Genomic DNA, 24,618 nt, shown 5'->3' with positions numbered 1-24,618 from the left:
CAACAGAACATTGTAACATTTCCACATAAAAATAGTTAAAGTGGTGAAAAAGAGTTCTTACTGGGAATATATGTGTGTATGAGGTGCTTCCATAGGAAAAAAACAAGACTGACTGACATGTGCTCTAGGATATATATCTTTCAACTTAATGACATTCCTGTCACAATCCCACTTTCACCTATCTTATAGGATGACAGTTTGCAAAGAAACTTCATACAATTTTCATAGATCCCTATTGTATATCTGAGTCAGGAGACCAGTATTAAGAGCAATTAATGGTTAGGGAGATAGACTTGAAGATTCATGGGCTTGCTCAAGGTCTCAGGGCTAACAAACAGCAGCCCCAGGGACCTTCTCTAGGTGTGTGTCCTCTCACCGTGCTTCTCACTCATGTTTCAGAACTTTAGTTTTAGAACTGACTTTGGAATTCATTAGTGGGCTACATATGTAACTCCATTTCAGTATTTCAAGTTTAAATTTTATTAATTTCCTTAACATTCAAAGTGGAACCATTTCAGTTCAGGGCTCAGATTTTGGGTGGAATGACTTGGCTTTTACAAAAATACAATAAACCATCAGTCTTAAACCAAGTGAGTGTTAAGGGTTTGCTGAAAAAAAAAAAACCATGAGTGACCCACCACCATGTCAGGTATTGAAAATGTGTTAAAATAATTTTAAAGAATTTTTAAAAACCTTTCGGGCGATCATTGGAGTACAGGTGTGCTCCTCCCAGGTGACGTGAGAAAGGATGATACTTATTGATGCAGACATGACTATGCTGGTTAACAAGGATGTCACATTCTTTGAGTCTGCCTGTCACTCCCCGACTCTGAGGGATGCCTAGCTATAGAAACAGTGTCTGATAAGTCCCTCACTGAGCCCTCTGCCTCCAACAGTGCCAGGAGGGGGAAAAGTCGGCTTTGGCAATATGAGCGTGGCTGAGCACTGGCTGGGCTGGCCGTGGAGAATGAGGGAGTGAGCTGACGGAAGCCTGTATGCGCTCAGGGCCAGCATGGCCTGCAAGGACTATATCCTTCACCACTAAAGGGGATGATGCTCCAGAGAAAGGAAACACTCGACAAAGGGTGGCTGGGGACCAGTACCAGGTGTAATTACTGTCTCTTAAATATCAATCCTGCAACAGGGGGGTCTTCCTTCCATTATGGTGTCTTGCAATTTGCTAAGAGGTGAGGATCATCTTGGACACCAGAACAGGATGTGAAGAGTGGGTAGGGGGATCTGGTTACCTAAAGATGCATAGGACCCTGGAGGCAAAGCCGCTGCAGAACTGAAGGGCGTCGTGCCTGAAGACGAGGAGACTTTAGATTTGGCACTGGCAGCTGCGTTCACATCGATGTCACTTCGAGATCGCTGGAGGGATCCAGTTGTTGATACAGATTTGGTGCTAACTGTAGAAGCTTTGGTAGTGAAGGAGAAAATGTCAGTAAGGATGACAGAGAATTTCAAATATATATTTCTTAAAAACCTGATGCTCTTTTGTTTTTCTTGAAAACAAATACCAATTTGTAATAAATGCTGGAGTCTATGGAACTGACCTGAAGTTTCCTTGCCCCGAAGATAAGGGTTCAGACAATGCCAAAGAAAACCAAAAGTGATCTCTACTGTCACCTATCTGTTATACCTGCTTTTTAGTAACTATAAATCCAAAGAAATGACCCATATTTCTGGTTACTATGAGAAGAAATGATACAATGAAAAATTGGTCCCATCTGGCCAGCCTCCTCATGTTGTGGCATGAAGGCACAGGACCTACAGAGGCCCTCCCCTTTCAGGAAATATCCTCCTCTCGGACCTCTAGCAGCTATTCCACTGCTGCCACACAGGGGGCTTGTCTTCCTTCCACTTTGGTGTCCTGCAATTTGCTAAGAGGTGAAGATCATCTTGTCACCAGTAGCTCTCACTCTCTTATCACATGAGCTGACAGAAGAGCAGCACTATTTGTGGCAGCATTGAAATGCTGGAGGGAAGCAAGAAGAAATGGTCACAGCCTAATTTCTGCCTATTAAGCCATCCTCACAATGGGAGTGGATCTCTGCTGAGGATGGTCAGGGCAGAGGGCAGAGTGGCATTTGACTCAGACCCAAGAGCAGGCCACAACTTTCTGCACTGAAGCACTGTCTCTAGGATATGAGCACCCCTCAGTGGCTGGGAATTGACCTCCTGTGGCCTCCTGTGGACACTGTTCCTCTTACCTCTAGATGTGGTGCTGCCAGTTGGGCTTCTTTTGGCAGAGAGCGGCCGACTAAAAAGAAAAGCATACACATTTATTGTCAAGGGTGGACCTTATCTGCAGTCACACAAATATAAACAATAACAAAAATAATGATAATAAAGAATTATTTCAGAGTTTTCAGAATTATTCAGGCAATTGAGACCATAATTTTATAAACTGCATTTCTTAAACTGAAAATCTTTAGCACTATATTTTGGAATATCTTTCAAACATAGCAAAACTATAATTGAGATGGAAATTAGAAATAATGAACAAAGATGATGATATATTAAGTGCCATGTTTTAAATAATCAGCCTTCCCAAACTTGTCTCCAAGTTAACACTTTCAAGTTCTTGGAAGACTCTCTGAGTGGTTCACACTGCTCTATAATTCATATACCTTATTCTAAAACTGTATTCTAGAATGCCACATAAATTTAACTGAAAATCATTTATGATAGAAGCCAAGGCTTCCTGTTTCTTACCTATCTCCATGGCATCTAACCTAGAACCAGAATTCACCTGAAGTCAGAGGGAATTTTAACAGGCATACACATGAAAGAGCTGGAATTTATGTTTCCACGAGCAAACTTTTAAATGTAAGCAAAGCTAAGTTCCTTACTTGAGACTCTCCTGAGAGCTGGAAGATGAACGATCAGACTGGGGCAGAGACACTATGCTGTCCGAGTTCTTCAAATGGGACTGCAGGGCTTTCTGGTAGGAGGACTCCAGAGTATGGTATAAGTGCTCTGCTTCTCTGCTGAAGTGACCATGGAAGCCCCAGTAACATCTAGGGAAAGCACACAAATTCCTGGTCTGGTTTGTGAATCCTAACAGGTCTTCCTTCTACAAGATATTCTTGAGGACTCAACCTGCCTGCTAATAGGAATGCAGGGTATAAGGAAAAGGGGACAAGCCAAGGAGGCCTTGCAGGAACCCTGGCCTCCCAGCTTAGGAGCCTTTCGGCACTGGGTAAGTTACTTAAGCTCTTTGAACCTCAGTCTCATTTATAAGATGGGAATTAAAGGATCTAACTTCCAAGACTGGGAGCCTTGGGGAAGACAGAGCTAAATTACAACCATACGCAGAACACAGGACAGACTCCTTAATGGGAGCATTTATAAATACAATTTAACACTCCTTGATTTGAGATATTTTCAACTGCCTTAGGTAACAAGAACAAAAGAAAAATGAAAAAGAAAAATGTTAAAGGGTACTTTACTTAAAATCTGTATTATGATTAAAGGACTATGTAAAAACTGGGAGTGGGAGAATATGAGGATAAGATATATAGCATTATCAGATAGATCATTAAACAAATTATGTCACTTGTTTTGGCAGGAATCATTCACTTCAGAGTTATAATAAACTCAGAAATAAGGAAACATAATTTAACTGTGAGGGCAGTCAAATGTAGTAAGAAACTGGAGCAGAAAGTATTCTTGTAGCTAAGGAAAACTATAATGTTCCAGGCAAGTGAGATGAGACACAACCTGTGTCAATTAGAACAGATGGTCAACTATGGAAGTATGGAAAAATAATCACAGGTGCAAAACCAACCGTAATCACCTGTGCACTGCCCAAGAGTGTCTCCCCTTCCCAGCCCCAACCCCTATCTGAGTGCTGGGGATGAATCCCAGAGCCTTAACATGCCAGACAATCCCTCTGCTGCTGAACTACAGCCCCAGCCCCAAGTGAATTAAGTCTGAACAACAAACTTCTGGTATTTACAGTGACATGGCAAAACTGCTTCCAGGGAGGCTCAAGATTCAGGGGGCTATGGCCAAATGACTGGAACATACTCGGTCCTAATGTCACAACCACCTCCAACAAAGATGTGATCATAAGGAAAAAGTCCTGTGATTGTGATTTTTCATAAATCAATAAAGCATGTTGGCTCATGACATACTTTTAACTGAAATGAGCAAATTCTGTTGTCTACCTCAGTCCGGTTTATACTAAAAAATTACTCAGCCAAACTACTAAAAAAAAAAAAAAAAAAAAAAAAACAAGAGAAATATTCTGAAATGGCCTTTGCGGGGGCATGTTTAAACATTATGACTAAGGAAGTACATTCAAGTATATTCATGGGTTTATTCAGCAAGGAAATGCATACAACATACGTGAAATGTAAAAGTAGATAATTTTTTTTTAAAGTGTCATACAATAAAAACTTACTTCCTGGCTTCTATTCTTGCTTCAGAATCAGCATCATGGATTCCCTTCTTTATTGTTTCAGCTAATACTGATATGTGTCTAGATATTTAGAAAAGAAAGTAATAACAATCATAAACACATGACTTTATGTAGATGAAGACAGGTGTGTGAAACTTCAAAATAGGAACACAGTGTCACTGTGCCAATGTCAGTCAACTAACCTGCTGCCCAGAAGATCAAACACTCTTCCAGGGTCTTAATTTTTAATTATGGCCCAATACCCCATCCCCAACTCCACCCCACCCTCCCCTGGGGACTGGAATTACCCTGTTTTCTTCTGTGAGTTTTTAGAACACAGCTGGCTTTTTTCACTTAGCTCAATCTTTTATGAATTCAAACAAAAAAATTCTGCCCTTCCATGGTCATAGCTAGTTTCAAAACAAATTATGAGATGGATCATAACAATCCTAGCAGTGAAATAAGGAGGCTCTCTATACCACTTTTCTATAATGAAACAATGTTCTCTTTTCAGGTTCCATTACTATTTAATATGGTTAGGTTATCTATTGTTGTCTTTGTTTTCTAGTACTGGGAATGAACCCAGGGGTACTATACCACTGAGCTACAACCTTAATATTATTTATTTATTTGTTTATTTTTATGTTTTTGAGAAAGGGTCTCATTAAATAGCCCAGGCTGGCCTTCTGCCTCCAACTCCCAAGTTGCTGGAATTACAGATAAGTACCACCGTGCCTGGCTTTTTTAGTTTTCTAAGAGATGAGTCTCGGTAAGTTGCCGAGGCTAGGTTCAAACTTGAGATTCTTTTTCTTCAGCCTTCTGAGTAGCTGGGATTATAGGCATGCACCACTTTGCCTAGTTTAACAATAATGATTTTTTTTTTAATTCTCTTTTTTAATATATACATATATATTTTTAGTTGTAGTTGGACACAATACCTTTATTTCACTTATTTATTTTTATGTGGTGCTGAGGATCGAACCCAGGGTCTCCCAAATGCGAGGCGAGTGTTCTACCGCTGAGCCACAACCCCTGCCCAAGAATAATTTTTAAAAATCTCTTTAGTTGTGTTTTACTCTAGTTGTAAAGAAATCATCAACATATTACTAAATATTTAACCAAGTTTTAAGACAAGGGAAATGACTGGTGTGAAGAGTCTCAACAATATCGCACAACAAAGACTAGTGGCTAATTTGATCAGCACTTCAAAGTCCTTGCCTCATTCTTTTGAAAAATATTTAGCAGTCAGTCACCTGCTAAGTCAGGTTCTAAGTGCTAAGAGGAAAATGAACACACCCACATTTTATCCTGCCCTCCTGCCCCACAGTGAATCCCTCATTTCACTTTCCATCTCTGAATTATATAAAACCATCACCCACTAAAGAAGATACAGTGCCCATGAGATTAAAGAGCAAGGGAATATTTTTAATTGTATGACTATCCTCTGCATTACAAGGGTTTTCAGATGAAATTTCACCTCTGGAAAGTTTGACTTTGTTTCACCTCTGACCAGGTGAATCAATATGGAATGGGACTCGTATTACTTAAAATTCCACTGTCAATCAAATATTTACTATGCTGCAAGTTCTTCTGAAACCATATGACACACCATTAAAAACACGGGGCACAATCTCATTTACTGTCTCCAAATATAAGACACCCAATGAGAGGCACCCAAACTTGACAGGAATGAAGGAATCACAAAATTAATAGAGACATACTTTTTCAAGAATTATGCCACAATCTTGCTTTTTAAAATTATGGTGATATAACACCATTGTATATCAACCTGAGTAAAGAGAACTGCTGTCAAATAGAAAAGAAAACTTTCAAATTAGTGATATTTCTCTTAGTACCTAAAAGGTACACCCTGCCTAGAGACAGCATTAAATCTCTACCTCCCTGGAACTGACAGGTTTGTTGCTGCGCAGCAGCCTCAGCAAAGCATTGTGGTGGCTTGGTAGTTCTAGTCATCACTAGTGCTCATTTGCCCCCATCTCTGGGCACGTGAATATTTCAATCAATGACATTTCCCAAAAGGTTCTCCAAATACGTGTTTCACATATCTGTGGTAACAACCATAGTAATGCAAGTGAATCCTTCAATTCCTTCATTCCTTAGAGAAGGTGGCTTGGACCACTTTATATGGCATTCAATTTCAAGATTCAATCCAAAGGGAAGAACATTTGCAAAGCAGGCAGATGCTCACCTTTCCAGTGAATGTGTCTGCCATTCTTGTAGAAGCAAATCTAAAAATTCAAAACAGCGCCTGAAAAGTGTTAAGAATTATAGAACTTAGTTAAATGTGTGTCAGTGAAAAGCAAACAGCGTTTTTCTTTAAATGGCCCAATAGTACTTTTTTTCTTTTTCTTTTTTGGTACCAGGGACTGAACCTAGGGGTACACTGACTTACATCCTCAGCACCCCACCCTACTTTTTTAATTTTGAGAAAGGGTCTCCCTAGGTTTCTCAGCCTGGCCTTCAACTCACAATCTCCTGCCCTAGCCTTCTGAGTTACTGGGATTACCCAATATTACTTTCCACAGTAAGATCCTTCTAATATTTACGATTAGAAAAAGTAGAACATAAAGAAGAATCGGGACTAAACACCAAAGCATATGAATGTGAAGAAGCACTGATGGTGTCCACAGGAAGACGGGGACAGGACACAGACTTTCCCTCCAATGAGAAGGCTAAGCTTTATGGCAACATTAGCAAAAGGGTCTAGCATGATTACTTGTTTTCATACTGCCCTAAATAATATATAAATACAGAATGTGCACATTTACAAAAGGTAAACACATGTTACACAGCCGGGGGACTGGCCTTCCCATTAATTTTACAGATTGCCTTGGGAAAAAACAAAGGAGAAAATACTCTGAAAAACTAAGTTCCCTCCAAGATTTCCTGTTGGGGTCCTAGGTAGTACTTGAAATAATTGGGATATTTATACTGATATAATTGGGATACTATACTGATATTTATACTGCCTTTCTCAGGGAATGGGTGAGGGGAGACCAAGGACACAGAGGAACTATCTCAGAAAAAGGTATACAGGGGTCCTCTCCCTGCCCCTCTCTACTACTGTCCCCACCCCCCACCCCACCCCCCCGGCGCCAAACACACTCAGACACACACACACAAATTAGAGGCTGTCCAAACTCACTTTCCAATATGTTCCTATCTTGATCCTTCAACCAAAGCAGTTGTTGCAATGATCTTAAATGCTATTAAACGTTTCAAACATAAGATTTAACCATGGAAGGAGATTTGAGAGTTGGTTTTCGTTTTTAAATAATTTAAAATTAACAAAGAACACTAAAAATTTACCTTCTAACTGCAACAGACTTAGAGGTACAGTTGCTTGTTATAACAGGTATTAGTCGAGGGATGTGTGTGTGCTGTGGAGAAAAATGAAAATCAGGTTAAAAAAAAATGAGGTAAAATTGTAAATACAAAAACAGAACAGAAGACAATTAAGAGAACCCTGTCCTTCCCAACCTATTTATAGCACAAATATATTCGGATTAACATGTCATCAAATTTAAAAAGAAAATTAAAATTTCACTGGCATGTCAAAGGCCATCACAAAATTGACAGAGCCAAGAGCTAACAATGTAATAATATATAAATCAGTCTAAAATCAAAACAATCATTGGCATGAGGTCTAAGTAATCTAAACAGCAGAGATCTGAGTAGGTTTAAAAGGAGTCTTTACAGCTCAGGCTAAGGCAAGAGGATTGCAAGTTTAAAGCCAGCCTCAGCAATTTAGTGAGGCCCTAAGCAACTCAGTGAGACCCTGTCTCAAAATGAAATACAAAACAGGACTAGGGAAGTGGCTCAGTGGCTGAGCACCCCTGGGTTCAATCCCCTGTACCAAGAAAAAAAAAAAAAAGGATTCTTCATGTCAATATATTCTGAAACATTGTTTCAGGCTCTCCCCCCCATCCCCCACTGGGGATTGAACCAGGGCATCTCACATGTTAGGCAAGCACCGTACCACTGAGCCACAACTCGCATTCCTAGCCCTTTTAAAATTTTATTTGAACATGGGATCTTGCAGATTTACTAAGGCTAACCTCCAACTTGCAATCCTCCTGCCTCAGCCTTCCAAGTAGCTGGGATTACAGGTGTGCACCATCACACCCTGCTTATTCTGACATGGTTTCAAGAAAATGTACAATAATGACTTTGGGTTTAATATTTGAAGTAGGCAGCACAAACAAGAACAGTAAGAACTAAAACTAATGCATAGTAACCCACAGTAGTCAAGAACATTCTGAATAGGGTTTATTCAGCATCATGAAGCCCTAAGGTTTCAAGAGTTGCCTCTTGGGAGAAACTGAAACTTGAAAATGGGAAGTAGGTAATATCTAGCAACTAGAGAAATGCAAATCAAAACTACTGCAAGATTTCATCTCACTCCAGTCAGAATGGCAATTATCAAGAATACAAGCAACAATAAATGTTGGCAAAGATGTGGGAGAAAATGTACAATCCTATGTTGCTACTGGGCCTGCAAACTGGTGCAACTCTTATGGAAAGTAGTATAGAAATTCCTCAGAAAACCTGGAATGGAACCACCATTTGATAAGCTATCCCACTCCTCAGTTTATACCTAAAGGAAGTAAAATAAGCACACTACAGTGACACAGCCACATCAATGTTTATAGCAGCTCAATTCACAATTTCAAACTATGGAAACAACCTAGAAGCCCTTCAACGAATAAATGGATAAAGAAAATGTGGCATACACACAACACACAAACACACACACACACACACACATGAAATATTAATCAGTCTTAAAAATGAATGAAATATGGATGGAGCTGGAGAGTATCATGCTAAGCCAAATAAGCCAATCCCAAAAAACCAAAGGCCAAATGTTTTCTCTAATATGTGGATGCTAATTCACAATAAGGGGCGGGGGGGACACTAGGGAAAAATAGTGTACTTTGGATTAGGCAGAGGGGAGAGAAGGGAGGGGAGGGAGCATGGGAGTAGAAAGGGTAGTAGAATGAACTGGACATTATTACCCTATGTGCATATATGATTACATGACCGGTGTGATTCTACATCATGTACAATCAGAAGAATGAGAAGTTATATTTCATTTATATATGATATGTCAAAATGCATTCTATTGTCATGTATAACTAATTAGAACAAATTTAAAAAGTACAAAAAATATATATAATCACTCCAATGAGAAATCTCTATTATTTCTTAAAATTATCAATATTTACCAATTGTATATTTTACATCTAGCCTTACGATATACTTACCCGAATGATTAATCTAACAGCTACAACACCAGAAGTGGCCATAATTTTGGCACTGTTTGGAATCAAATTAAATATAGTTGGCATAATGGCTTCAGCTCCATGGTCAAATTTATTTCCTAGAACCGATGACAGATGCCTACAGCAAGATATGAACACCATATTGTAGTTATACTTCTTATCAACAGCGAAGACATAAATTTCTTGATACTTAAGGGCCTTCATTTAAAGTTACTATGGATAAAGTACTTTTAACAATAAAAGTACAATACGCTAAAAAATAATTCTAAAATGTACATGTAGAGAACTTGACAAATAGCCTTTAACCCAAGAGTTTTTCTTAATCATTTTCAACCAAGTCTTAAAATAGCAAAAAAGAAATTGATCATATGCCAATAAAGCAAACATGAAAAACTCCCTTGCCCCTTTTATATTTAACCTAAAACATTCATGCTTCAATATCTGCCTGCCTCCCTCAAATTTAAACAACTATAAATAACTATTTAAACAACTCTTGGCTATGGCTTTGATAATCTGACAGTTTCTTAACACAGTTTGGCATAGGATAAGATGTTACTGCAGCACCTGCCTTAACTTTAACTTTGTAGCTATAATACTCTTTTACAAACAAACTTTCTGACAAATACTCTATATCCTGTAAGCAAAATCAATCAATCAATCAATCAATCAATGAGACATCTGAGAAACAGAATTCCGTAAAATTTCATTTTTTCTACATTAATATTATATTATTAATATAAATAACGGCTTCAAGTTTAAGATAGAGGCTTCAGAGATAGGTCACTGAGTAAAGTTTAAAATTGGTCACTCTTTACATCACTGGGCAGAAAATACTGCAAAGCTTAGCAAAAGTGTTAATTGGTAAGGGTCTTGGAGATAAGTCAGAGGTTATGTTAAAGTGACCCAGATGACATGGGCAAGGAACCATCTCTGAAGCTCTATAATGAACCTATTTTATGGTGTGTGAGAACAGGGAGCATTGCGGTCCTTACCCCAACGTGATACAAGCCTCCCGCACTACCTGAGACCGCAGATCCTTAGCAGAGAGTTTAAAGGCTCCGTCCAAAAGACGCAGATGTTGAAAGAAGTTATCATACTCAGCAGCACCAGCCAAAAGTAAAGATCTAATCTTTTTTAGCTAAGAAACAGAAAAAAGGACCATACAAAATCTGTGTAAGACATATTTAACACAGAATACACAAGACAGAAGCCTTCATTAAAGTTCAACTGATACAGAAATAATTTTTACAAGAGAATTCAACAAGTTAAATATTGCCTCATACATTGAACAAATCTACATATCACAAGATCAAATTTTTTTTTTTTAATATTTATTTTTAGTTTTCAGCAGACACAACATCTTTGTTTGTATGTGGTGCTGAGGATCGAACCCGGGCCGCACACATACCAGGCGAGCGCGCTACCGCTTGAGCCACATCCCCAGCCCCAGATCAAATATTTTTTAAATGCAGTATATACCAAATATATTCTAATTAATATCTTTAATTTCTACAAAGTGGGCTTTCTTTTTTGGTATTGGGAATTGAACCCAGGGTGCTTTACCACTGAGCTACATTTCCAATTCTTTTTATTTACTTCTTAAAATTTTGAGACAGGGTCTCACTCAGTTGCCCAGGCTGGCCTCAAACTTGCAACAATCTTCTTGCCTCAGGCTCCTGAGTTGCTAGCATTATATATAGCATTGTATCTATCTATCATCTATCTATCTATCTAGATTTTGTGACCATCTACAAATTGTGTTTTGGGAAATATCTTGGTATATTTATAGATTCTATGATACTAATGATAACTAAGATTAATTTTGGCTTATAAAAGTCCCTCCTAAATTTACTATCTCCTACATCCCACTCCAACTGTCATTTATTTATGAATCAAAGAGAAGCATGGGGGCCGGGGGTACAGCTTAGTGGTAGAGCGGTTGCCTAGCACATGCAAGGCCCTGGGATCCATTCCCAGTACAGGGGTGGGAGCAGGGGACATAAAAGAAAACGAGAGAAACATTCCTACAGCATTTTTATATTGTCCCCCAATGCATCTTCATTAACTGGCTGGTCTGAATGTGAAACAGAATACAACAGCAATTTTACCACCTCTTGCCTTGCCAACCATGCAGTGTAAAAACAGTTTTATGCAGAGACGGCATGCCCTCACTTAAATGTTGAGCCACATACTTTTCATGAATCCACCTTTTAAAACAGAGGAGGTATAACTTTCTAGCATGTGATAGGAAGAAAGAAAAAAATACTGAGGGCCATATACTGAAAGTTTTCACTAAAAAGCCAGTTTACTGGCCAACAAGCAGAGAATTAAATGTTGACTAAGGCAGAGGTGGAGGCAGTTTGCAGACATTCCACAGGCAGGTCTGCGGTAAGAGAACAGCAAATGCATGATGGTGTAAGCTGGTGTGTTTTAAAAATAAAAGCCTAAGTGAGAAACTCTATTAAAAAGTTCAAGTGAAAATATGGCATCTATATTTAAAATACCTACTATTTAAAATTCACCTAAGCTATCCTCCAAACTCATATCAAATATTTAAGATATTGAAAGGAATCTAAAGAAAAGGTAACCACATGAAGTCAATGGCTTACAGCATTTACTCTCTGCTCCCAATCATGTTTGTCATCAGATAATATTTCCCTAATTTTGTTTATGGATTCTTCAAGATCGCGGCTGGAATAAATCTGCAAGTAAAATTAATTCATAATTAATATAAGATAATTTACAGAAGAGAGATTATTTCTTAATTATGTGAAGTCACAGGCATGTAGCAAGTAGAGTAAAAAGAAATTATTTCATTTATATTAAGTACCAATGAGACAGTATCTATGCAGGATTGTCCGAATGAGGTTTTGTTTTTGTTTTTTTTTCCATTGTGAATGTGCACTGACTGGATCTGCTGCCATGTGTCAATAACCTTGACTGAAACACTCCCTTACTCTAAATGTAACAGAAGATCTCATGTACAAAAGAGAAAGAAGCCTACAAGAGAAACAGTGATGCACGAGTCAATTATTACTCATGTTATTGCTTTAAACATCACATTACACCTGTAATTTTAAACACTTTCATATCTACTTCCTCATTTATCCCCAGTCTTACTATAAGACAGGTAGGGTACCATCAACCAAAAATGCTGAGAGGGTCAAGTACTGCAGGATTAACCTGAGCTCGCTACCTGCTGTAAGCAGAGGTGGATCATCAGGTGGCAGGGAAAGCTGTTAGACAATAAGTGTTACAGGAATCCAGAGCACACTTAAAGTAGACTGAGAAAGCATTATCAGCCCTCCAGTCAATGATGGTAGGTACTGAAGCACAAAGAAGTTTAAAAAATGTTTGACTGTAACCCAAATTTTACAAATAATCTTTAATACATCTGTTAGGTAGTTAAGTGAAGCATCAAAGACAGTACAAATTAGGCTTTTATTTAACCATTCAATAGCTTTTCAGACACTAAATTCCTCAAATTTATATTTTTTTCTAAAATAGATCCCCAAATAAACATGCTTGTTTATTTATTTAATTTTTTTTAACCTCACCAACAAACAAAACACTAGAAGAACTAACTTCTTTCCTATTTTTAGTAAAAGATCATTTTGGGCCTTGACTTGCTACATTTCAGTCATTTAAAAGGCTCCAACATTTTCTAATCTGCACCTCAGATCCCAGAGCTAAAACAAACAAACCCAGTAAAGAATTCAGCATCTGGCAGTGCTATGGTCTGGATTAGTATTGCTGATAGGCTCCATGTCTTAAAGGCCTGGTCCCCAGAGGTGTGCCACTGGGAGGTCCTGGAACTTTGGGAGGTGGGGCCTAGGGGAGGGCCTTGGCTCTCTGGGTGGGGACCACCCTCCGAAGGCAATTATAAGAGGTAACTATGATAGAAGCCTGGATCTGGCCCCACCCAATCCTCTCTGTTCCTGGGTTGACATGTAGTCACTTGCCTGCTCTCACTGTCTCTGGCCATCAACCATAAAGTAATGCAGTCATGGTGTGGCCCTCTCTGAGCGTGTGCTACACTACACTCTTTGGACTTTGAGCCTCTAAGATAGTGAGCTAAATAAACCTTTTCTCTTTGTATAAAGAGAAAGTTGCCACAGGAATTTGTTGTAGTAACATAAAGCTGACTAATACAGGCATACTTTAAAGGTGAGATCTGAAGAACATTTCTACCCTGTTTTTAATCCTACCAAGTATCTTTACTCACCTGCACTACAGGTACATCATCAAATGCTTTAATAAAATCCTCTTCATCAACAGCACCGGCACCTTCCTTTGCAGCTGTAAAAAAAAAAAAAAAGTAATTTTAAAAACAGAAATAATGTACAACAAACAATGTGTAAAATATACACTGGAGGAAGACTGAAAAATAAACAACTAAAATTACATTTTTGAAGACAGAATGATGACAGAATTTAGAAAAATATAGTAATTTTATAATACTATGTACATTCATTTAAGTGCACTTGAACTAAGCAGGGAAAGTTGCAGTTTAAAGTATTTAGATAATATATATTGCATTAATAAGGATTCCTTATAAACAGATATAATGGAAAATTCAAATTTTCAGGGAATAAATAATTATTATTATTATTAATCCAGCATGATAAATTTGTGGACTATTCAAACAACATCTAAAGAACTGCAGTTTCATTCCGACTTTATATTAATCTCAAAATATTTCCATTCCCATAAACTTATGATAATCATGCCAATTAATTTTAGCATATGTTATAAGTTTCCCCTTAGAAGCTGTTCTAAGATGCTTCGTGTACTTAAAAGTTAATTGTTACCGTCAGGAAAAAGTTTTCTCTCTCTGCTAATGTGAACTTCACACATGAAAATTAGGTTATACTTTTATCAGTCTGCTTTTTCATAATAATGGTTTTTAAACTGGTGTCTAGGTCTTTGAAACCCTTACTAATGATTTACGCTGGAAAATCTGACTGCTTTTCTAAGAGCTTCTTATCAAATATGCATCTGGCGTTTGGGGTCCTGACACACTTCCTAGGCAGAAAAGGACTTTATAGATAATTCCAGGCAGTAAACTAGTATCCTCACTCTCAATGAAGAGTACTCACACTGCCTTGACAAACTCACTAGAAACGGATAGCAGCCACACCTCATGATGTGGCGCTGTGTGTGCTCATTTCTGTTCTAACACAAGGATTAGGACCCCACTGAACAGACAGATCCTGAGCGCCTCGCCTGCATCAGGCACAGTGCAGTGTACCCAAGCCGGGAAGAAGACTCAAAGACCAGTGCTGATCTCTGAACCCAAAGAATCTGACAAGCCAGAGCTAAACAGGAAAGTCACAACTGTGGGATTAAACAAAATGAAGAAAGGGTGAGAGTGGGGCTGTGGGGAATGCAGTCCTGCTGTCTCTGCGTAATTTACCCAGAGAAACTTCTAGAAGTGGTATAGGTAAGGGAAGGGAAGGAAAACAGGATTCTGATCATGCAGAAGTTTTCTAAGCTTTCTTTATTTAACTGATATTACCCAAGAATAGACCAAGAAGAAAGATTAGAAAGATGGTTCAGCTATTAAAAGGAATAAAGTTCTAATACCTGCTACAAGGTAGATGAAACATTAAAAATGTTACCTTTAAATTTTAATGGTAAGTGAATTTAATTTTATAGTAAGTGAATTTAAGCTCAATAACCAAAAATTAATTTTAAAAAAATACACTTCCCAAATTAAAAGGAACTGGGAATAAAAACATAAGAAATAAAGCAATACTTCCTCTAGTCCCTGCTTTGAATTTCACTTTCTGCTGGCAGGACGGCTCTGGCGGGAGTGGGAGCAGGGTGGCGCCGAGCTAACCTAGTCAACACACCCACAGTCTGGAGCCAGTCCAGGAAAGGCCATCCAGAGGCAGCATCCTAAGACTAATGCTTCCTCCAGCTTTCACCTAGCCCAGTCAGCTTTGGCAGTTTGGGACTGGTGGGATGCCTCCCCTGTACCACCACGGCTAAAAAGTCTGATGCCAAGGTTGAGCATGGTGTGAGTGCTGTAACTCAAGGTAGGAGGTTCACAAGGGCCTGGCCGGCTTAGTAAGCTTAGCAAGATCCTGTCTCAAAATAAAATAAGAAGCTCTGGAATCTTGCTCAGTGGCAGAGGTCCATGGATTCAATTCCCAGACCACAATGAAAAAAAAAAAAAATAGCAGAGTTCTAAAAGCAGTGGCTTTGCAATTTTTAGAGGTAAAAAGTAGGAAATATGGATATAAATCTAAAATGTGACAACAAAATGCCGGTTGAGAATAACAGATCATACAGTCTATAGGGCAGGAGACAGAAGGGATTTATGGAAGAAGACAATGTAAATACACTTTTAGAGCTTTAAACACCTAATCTATCATTTATTTAATTCCATATCTATGCTGGTATTGCAAGCAATAATGCTACTTATAGAGAACAAAGTATATTTTAAAGACAGAAGGTCCAATCTCACTTCTGGATATTCTCAGTCTTGATAAACAGAAATTGGCGAAAAAGTCCCATGTCAGTTTTAGGCAAGACTAGATCCAGATGATCTAATAATGCCTCAGGTATGCTCACCTCTACATTCACTTTGTCCTCCTATAGGCTTTGCCTCACCAGGTTGTGGCAAAGATCCACACAGCACATTAAACTTAGATCCTACCAGTTTATCAGCATCAATAGCACAGTGTTAATTCAATTGAAGACAGAAAGCCATAATGTGCTATTCTCAGAGTCTAGAGTTCACTTTTGAGGGACACTGCAGGCAAGTACCATGCACAGCTGGCCCCATAACACCACATGGGATTTGGTCTTACCTGAAGACTTGGATCCAAGAGTGGATGACCCAATCCGGCGGGTGGTTCCCATTCCAACGTTTCTCCGTGAGCTTGGAGGAGCTTTGGATGACGTAGAACTGGCAGAGGAAGGTCTATTACCATCCACGGAATCTTCATCATCAAAATTTTTATCTGAACAGTAAGCACAGAAGTCATTGTTTTAAAAAAGAGAGCACTTTCTTCACTTATACATAATATAACCACCAGCCTTGGAGATGAATGGGTTTGCCTGCTCCTTTGGAAACAGAGGTGTCTGCCAGGGTCTGGAAAGGCCTGGCAAGCCCAGAATGCAGCTGCAAATATCATGTCTGCCTTCCCATATCTAGAACGCCCTCCCACTCCCAGTTTGGAAAATATTTCAGACTGCTCTTTATGCATTTTTGTAAATAAATTGAATAGACTATGTATCATTTAGGAATACTGGTGACTTCAAACCTGTCAAGTTTTCCTTTGTGACAAAATACTTTTCATAGAACCATTTTAATGGTTGTAAGGTACTTTGTAAATAGAAAATGCCATACTGAAACACACAATCTTAGACATTTGGGGTGTTCCTAATATCTTACCATTAAAAATAATACCTTAATTATAAATACCTTTCTACATATATGTTTTGTTTTAATTTCAAACAATTCTAAGAGAAAGAAACCCTTAGAAGCAATACTGTAACAGTGGTCCACTTTACACTTTGAATATAGCTTTTGCTGCTCAGTCACTGAGACTTATTTTTTAAATGGAGGTTTCTTTCTCTTCCTCTCTCCCTGCTCTTCCCTAATCTCTTCCCTTCCCTAATATCAGGGGAAACAGGATCACCTTTCTTCTCCCTCCTAGGCAGAGTTATCTGTCCTGAGTACACATCCACCAAAGAAATGAAGTAATTTATGAAGACTTTGGGGATGGCACCAGAAGCTCTCAGAAATGACTATCTTCCAAATTAACCAAGTGAATCACAACTCCAACAGAGAACACATGGAATGTATAGCCTTTGAACCACCTCTTTAAAAAGTACCTTGTTCCACTTGATGGACAGAATCACAGCCTCTGGGACAGGAGTCCCCTGGCTTCTCCTTTGCTAACAAAGCAATAAACCTTCTTTTTCCTTTTTCTGAGACCGTGTCCTCATTATTGGATTGGCATCAGGGACAAAAACCAAGCTTTTGGTCATAATACTACGGGGTCAAAAGTATAGAAGTATTTAATGTATATTGCCAAATTTGTCTTCAGATGGGTCGTATAAATGTGTACATTTTCCTGGAAGGTCAAGAAAATATCCATACAGCCATATCCTTGCCAACATTCAATGCTATCATTTTAAAACTTAAACCAACTGAATAGGCAAGGGAAAAAAAAAAGCCCCCTCTATATTCCATATATTACATTTCTCTTTCAGTAAAGTTTTGGCAGGATGGGGAGTACCAGGGATGGAACTCAGGAGCACTCAACCACTGAACCAAATCCACAAGCCTATTTTGTATTTTTTATTTAGGAATAGGGTCTCACTAAGTTGCTTAGCGCCTCATTTGCTGAGGCTGGCTTTGAACTTGTGATCCTCCTGCCTCAGCCATTAGCAGCCACTGGGATTACAGGCATGAGCCACCATGCCCGGCTTTAAATTACATTTTTTGATAAATACTTTAAAATTTTCTAAGCAGCAGTGAATCCAACCAATGCTCCTCAAGCTGTATTCAAAATTAAAAAGAAAAAGAGGAAAAACTGGAGGGTGGGATCCTTAAAAATCAACATGTGTACAAAGGACATTTTAATGATGGAGAATAAAAACTATCATGATGCTTATATACCAAGTCCCCATGAGCTTATGCAGCAATTGTGAGTCATTTAGGAGGCTAAGTGAAATTGGAATAATTAAAAACAGAAAAGAAAACTAAGAACATTACCAACAGATCCAAAGTAAATGATTGTTAACCAAACAACAAAAACAGATAAAAATGGCATCCTTTTCTCCTTGCTGCTTCTTAGCTAAACTATCAAAAGCCAAGACTGTGTTTACTCAAGAGCCCTGTGTGCCTTAAAACTCACCAACAATGAACTTCAAATTACTAGTTTATTCAACTTGAGGGGAGGGGAGATAGTCCTTACAAAGTCATGCTTATGTAAACCAGCTCCTTTCTCTGAGCTTCACATTTCCCAGATTGTCTCACCACGCTAAACTGTTTCAATAGGGTTCTTTCAATCCACACATCAATTTCTTACTGGTTCACGTGTACAGTTTCTATTAAACAGACTTCCATATGGAGTCAGAAACTGTAAAGCACATTCATAAATTCCTTCCCAAGAGGAAAATCTAGACCTAATATAAAGGATAAGTACAAGGCAGAGGAGAGATCAGCAGCTGAGCACTGCAAGCATTAGCAGTGACAAGGACTGATGGAAACCTATCTGTCCTCCCGGGAGCTCCGAGAGTGCCTGAGCCTCTGTCATTATGGGAATAGACTGAAGAACTGCTTTCTTTTTCTGCTTAGAACAGGAACAGATTCAGTCTGTGGGAAAGATTTAAAAATCAACGGGGGAGATGAAAACACTGTTATATTTCACTCCAAAATTTGTGTAAATTATGTTTGGTCTAGAATTGTAACACACATAGACATACTATTTAGAACTGTGTTTAATTACTAAAAATAATTTTCAATGAACCAATTTTAATGAAATCCCTGGGATTTCTGCATGCAACAAGCAAGGATTAGACTTAACCTTTTCTAAGAAACCAGTCAGAATATATAAAACAACAACTTTCAGATACCGGATAATAGGCAGTGCAGAACTATGATCCCCAGAACAGAAAGCAGCAAGGTGAGCTATACAATCAACTTATGACTGCACTTACAATGTGAAAAATAACCAGTAAAGTGTAAAGTGAACAATCGAGTATGAATATGTTCAAGCCCCAATTAGCCAGAATGGAACGTTTTCAGTGACTTATCCAAGGTATTTAATAGAGACCCCCAGAGAGTCGGATCTTATATTGGAGTTGAGCTATTATTTTTGCAGTGAAGGATACACTAAACCTGCCCCTATGAGAGCTTAAAAACAGGCCTCAAGGGGATTAGACAGGTCTGCAAGTAAATTTAACTGTTTTGCTAAAACAAAGCATCACATTGTTTAAAGGAATATAACAAAATTCCGAAATTCCAAAATGTAACATTCACAACATAAAACATCTAATCAAAAATTCCTAAACATGACAAGAGGCAGGAAAACATGGTCCATAATCTGAGTAGGGGGATCAGAAAATAGTAACTAAAAAATGACTCAGATAAAAACATACACATTGCTCATATAATTATGCTCAATATTAAAGGAACACTGACACAATAAGAGAAAAGGAAATTTCAAAAGGATGAAATGGAGCTTTAAACTTTTAAAAATATCTGAAATGAAAATTTAATTAAATGTGAAAAAAGTCAGAGAAGTTAAACTCAGAGAAACAGAATTTATCCAAAATTAAGCACAGAAACAAAGCAGATGTAAAAGAATGAAAGGAATAGTCTCACAAGCCAGAAGGATATCAAGCTGCCTAACACAGATGACACTGTATTCCCAGCAAGATGGGGGGATGGGTTGATAGGTAGGGCAGGAAAAGATATTAAGCAATGATAGCCAGTCAGATGTGGTGGTGCACATCTGTAATCCCAGCCACTCAAGAGGCTGAGGCAAAAGGATCAAAAGTTCAAGCCCAGCCTGTGCAACTCAGTGAGACCCTGTCTCAAATTAAAAATAAGAAAACAGGACTGGGGATATAGCTCAGCAATGGAACACTCTAGGTTTAATCCCCAATATTGTGAAAGAGAGAGATGGAGAAGGAGAAGAAAATGGTGGCCAAAACTTTTCCAAATTTATTGTAAACTATGAACCTACATACCCAAATAAAAACACCAAACAAAACATATACAAAGAAAAGCACATGGAGGTACCTCATCATCGAATCGCTTAAAACAAGTGAAAAGCAATTAGTGCGGAAAAAAAGACACATTACATTTAGAATAACAAACAAAATTACATCAGACTCCATCAGAAACCCTTTAAGCCAGAAAACAATGGAATGACTTATGGAAAATAGTGAAAGAAAATTATTAGCTTAAAATTCTATAAACATTAAAATTATATTTTAAGAATAAAGGCACAACAAAACAAACAATTTGCCACCAGCAGACCCACACTCCAAGAAATGTTACAGGACTATCTTCAGCCAAAAAGAAATACATACCAGTTGGAAACTCGGATTTACATAAAGAAATGAAGAATAGTAGAGATGGTGAATGTGAATTTATGTGAATAAATATAAGACTTTATCCTAATACCTTAATTATACTTTAATTGAAAGCTTCAAACAAAAATGAAACACCTGATGTTTATTTTTCATTCTTTTTTATAGCCTCCTGTTCTGGGCAAATAAAATAAGCTGGTGGCCAGTGAAATTACAATGATGATATATATTGCTATGTACATATGTTACACACAAAAAATAAAAAATTGACAGGGGAACTAAGGTGTGCAGAAATGAAAGTGATTTTAAGCTAATCATCCTTGACCAAGACTGAAGATGCCACACTTCACTGAGAAGACACAACACTCAGGGCAACTCATGGAAACGCCTTCAGGGTGTTGTTGGCAAGGTTTTTAAAACTGAGCTCTGACAGTCCTACTTGGTCTTTTTACTTACACTTTGGGAATGAATCTAACAAGCTCACTTTTCTGATTTCCTAAGCAGATTAGAAACAGCTAATTATAGGGATAACAAAAAGGGGGTTGTAGGGGTTAAGCAAAGTGATGTTAGTAAGAAGTGACCGTTCGAAGTCTGGTAGTTAAACAGAAACTATGAAACACAAACACATATACAGAAAAACCTCTGAACCCAAACTATGTAAAATGCACAGACGTTACAGGGATCAAATGACATCTATGTAACTGAGCTGCTTAATAGCAGGTACTGGTAGTAACCACCCAGGATCAGCATCGAAAGATTCGATTCTTTTTCATGCAATGTGTGTACTAATGAAGAGAGTAGTTCCTATTTCCTGCCTGTATTAGAAATTCAGGGAAACTTTCCAAATTAATAACTGGGCACACTGTTTAAATTTAGAGGTACTTCACCTGGAAAATGTCTGGAGGATAAAAGCCAATGGAACCTACAATTTGAAAACTTAACTAACATACTGTGGAAAAGTAAGTTTAGTCTGTATTTCCCAGCTTTTTGGACACTCAGAAATTAAAGGAAATTAAAATGGAAGTTGGGCTGTAAGAAAGGTACCTAATTTCAGTTAGCTGGGAACTTCCTGTGTAGAATGGGACATTCTTTAACTGGGCAATAAGCTGCATCCACAACTGGATGTGTTAGAGTGGTCAACCCAGACGGGGAGGCTCACAGTCCCCAGTCCCAGGTGCTAACTTATCTCAGCATTTCTCAATTAAATCCATCCATACCAAGCTCTATTAGCCACTTAAATTTCCATTTCTTTAGGCTTTTCCAGTAAGCAGACATCTGTTAGTATATAGCTTCTCTTTAACTAAGACAAAAACGTGTGAAAATGAGTATTTTTAACTATGCAATCTTCTGCTGTTAAACTAGTTTAAAAATTTTCACACAATACAACAACATATGTTACACACAGAAAATCGTTTTACAGAAAGATAAATTCTCTCTGAGCCCAGAGAAATCATTAATTCTATCTTCAGCCACCACTGCCTTCTGACTGACACTTCTCTTATCTGACAGTCTGGGGTGGAAATCTGGTGTAAACCAACTGCAGTCTCCAGTTCACAGCCACCTCCTTTAATCTTTTACAAATCACCTAAGCTCTAGTTCTTTACAGAACTAGAAGTCTCTACAGAATGACAGTGAAATTTTCATCTAGCTGCAATCACCCCACTCCTAGTAATCCAATTAAGTAGACACAGTGAAAGGGGAAGCAAAATAAAACTGCATACCTTGATTAACAACTACTGATACGAAACAGAGTTGAAAACACAGTGGAAGAATTAGTGCAAAAAACACAAAGGCTGGAATACAAGCACAGTCATCTGTGGGACTTGTCCCTCAGGATCCCTTAGCAGAATCCATCTGCCTTGGAACTGAATTTTAATCAGGCTGGGTAGGGAAAGCCATAAAGCAACAAGCCACATAGATTTTATGGGCCAAAAAAATGATCTAAAGGAGCATTATATACCATTGTGACTAGAGATCTGAGTAAGTGGGTGGCAGAGATGTGAATGTAAAGAAAGACTTCAAGTTGGTATCTGGAACTTGGATTTGCAAGCTCTAGATGATACTGTCCATTTGGAAAATTTAAACACTCATCTACAAGGATTCAAAGAAACTGCCAGTTTGGTGGTGCATGCCTGTAATCCCAGGGACCTGGAAGGCTGAAGCAGGAGTAAATTTGAGGCGAGCCTCAGCAACTTAAAATGCTGTCTCAAAAAATAAAAAGGAGTGGTAGAACATCCCTGGCTTTAATCCCCAGCATCAAAAATTTTAAAAAGAAACATCACAAAAACTAAGAAATGTCTATTCATTGACCATCTGCAGGAAGGCCAGGACATAAGCCACCAAAGCCTTTCCTTTCCTCTCTTTGCTTGAGGCAGACTTAGCCTGGTGGAAGCCTCAGGGGGAGGAAATTCCTCATTCTCCAAAGCAAAAAGACAACTACCTCTGCTTCACTTTATCCAGGACACTTTGTGGATGAAGATAATATTCCTGACAGGGTTTCAGATTCACCCACTCCCTGCTACTGAAATTCTCCTCCAAGGGAATAAAAAGTAAAGGAGCCTAGAAGCTAGAATATAATTAGCACTCCCAAGAAGAGGGTGCAGAGACACCATAATAAGCCCAGAGGGTGGCCGCTCTTCACAAACATCCCCTAATTTTTTTCCTTCCTGTTCTTTGCAAAAGCTGTTTCTGCTGAATCCAAGTCTTGTACCAGACATCCTGATGTGCTCTGGAAAACACCAGCCTACTGTTAGCTCCCCTGAGATCCTGCCCGGGTCTGTCCAGAAGGAGTTAACAGTGCCTTTTTCTCTGCTACCTGTCACATATGTGCCATTTATTGCACCCCACACCGAAATCAGTCATCTGCAGATATGGGCTATTTCTCTGTTCCTGGAGTGGGGGGGATACAACACACAGTAGGCATTCAAACATTGAATTCTGTCAGTCCATATGAAGAAAAACAAAGTCTGCAAATGAATGCAAACTTTTCTTCACATATCTTTTTTTAGGAGCTTTTATTTCTTTTTAAAACTGAATAAGGGTTCATTACATAATGTATTAACTTATTTTTCACTGCTATAATAAAGTACCTAATGCTGATACTTAATAAGAAAGGGGTTTACGAAGCTCACAGTTTGGGAAGCTAAAAGTCCACAATCGGGTAGCCCCATCAACCTGGCCTCTGGTGAGGGCTGTGTCACATCCTGGTGGAGTGCATCCAAGAATGACCATATGGCGGGTTAGCGGCCAGGTTGAGAGGGACTGGTCTTTTGCTCTTTTTATAATAATCACTTTCTAGGAAAGTGCTGACTCTAAGACCAGCACTGTCTTCTTACCAGGACAGTGCCATCAATGACAAAATCATCTCCCACTAGACCCCACCTAGTAAAGGTTCCTCCATCTCTTACATCACCACACTGAGGACCAAGTTTTCAACACATAAACCCTTGGCAGGCACACTCAAACCACATTCAAATCAGAGCGTATAATAAAGTCAAAGATATAAAAGTATCTGAGAGCAAAACAAAAAAGTACGATAATTACAACCCAAAATAGTTTAAGTTCACTGATTTGCTACCAGAAAGAAATATATATTTATACTTATATTTATTCTATATTTATTTTTATTCTGGTAGAATATGTACCCATTTTTAAATTAATTGTTGAAGTTCTGTGGTTAAGTAATTATAAGCTCCAAGAATTAAAATGCTAGCTATTTTATATGCATCCCTGGACTGTGGTGCACTCAAATATATCCATTTTATACACACATGCACACACAAAAAATGTTTTGCCCTTTATGAATACTTAGTAAATATTTTTCTGTATCAATTTTGTCTAATA

General features: G+C 38.4%; 1 protein-coding gene across 1 annotated transcript in view; it reads right to left on the bottom strand.

The window, feature by feature from the left end:
• Clasp1 (cytoplasmic linker associated protein 1) overlaps nt 1-24,618 on the bottom strand; it is a 271,969-nt gene that overhangs the window by 104,309 nt on the left and 143,042 nt on the right. The window contains exons 9-19 of the mRNA XM_071619271.1: nt 16,533-16,685; nt 13,940-14,013; nt 12,324-12,416; nt 10,707-10,852; nt 9,697-9,832; nt 7,739-7,809; nt 6,618-6,677; nt 4,412-4,489; nt 2,856-3,023; nt 2,214-2,263; nt 1,248-1,418 (exon numbers count right to left, since the gene is read on the bottom strand). Coding sequence (XP_071475372.1) covers nt 1,248-1,418; nt 2,214-2,263; nt 2,856-3,023; nt 4,412-4,489; nt 6,618-6,677; nt 7,739-7,809; nt 9,697-9,832; nt 10,707-10,852; nt 12,324-12,416; nt 13,940-14,013; nt 16,533-16,685 — 1,200 coding nt within the window. The remainder of the gene's footprint in view (nt 1-1,247; nt 1,419-2,213; nt 2,264-2,855; nt 3,024-4,411; nt 4,490-6,617; nt 6,678-7,738; nt 7,810-9,696; nt 9,833-10,706; nt 10,853-12,323; nt 12,417-13,939; nt 14,014-16,532; nt 16,686-24,618) is intronic.

This window comes from Marmota flaviventris, chromosome 11, assembly GCF_047511675.1.
Source record: "Marmota flaviventris isolate mMarFla1 chromosome 11, mMarFla1.hap1, whole genome shotgun sequence".
Taxonomy (NCBI): Eukaryota; Metazoa; Chordata; class Mammalia; order Rodentia; family Sciuridae; genus Marmota; species Marmota flaviventris.
This window is presented reverse-complemented; position numbering and strand designations above follow the sequence as displayed.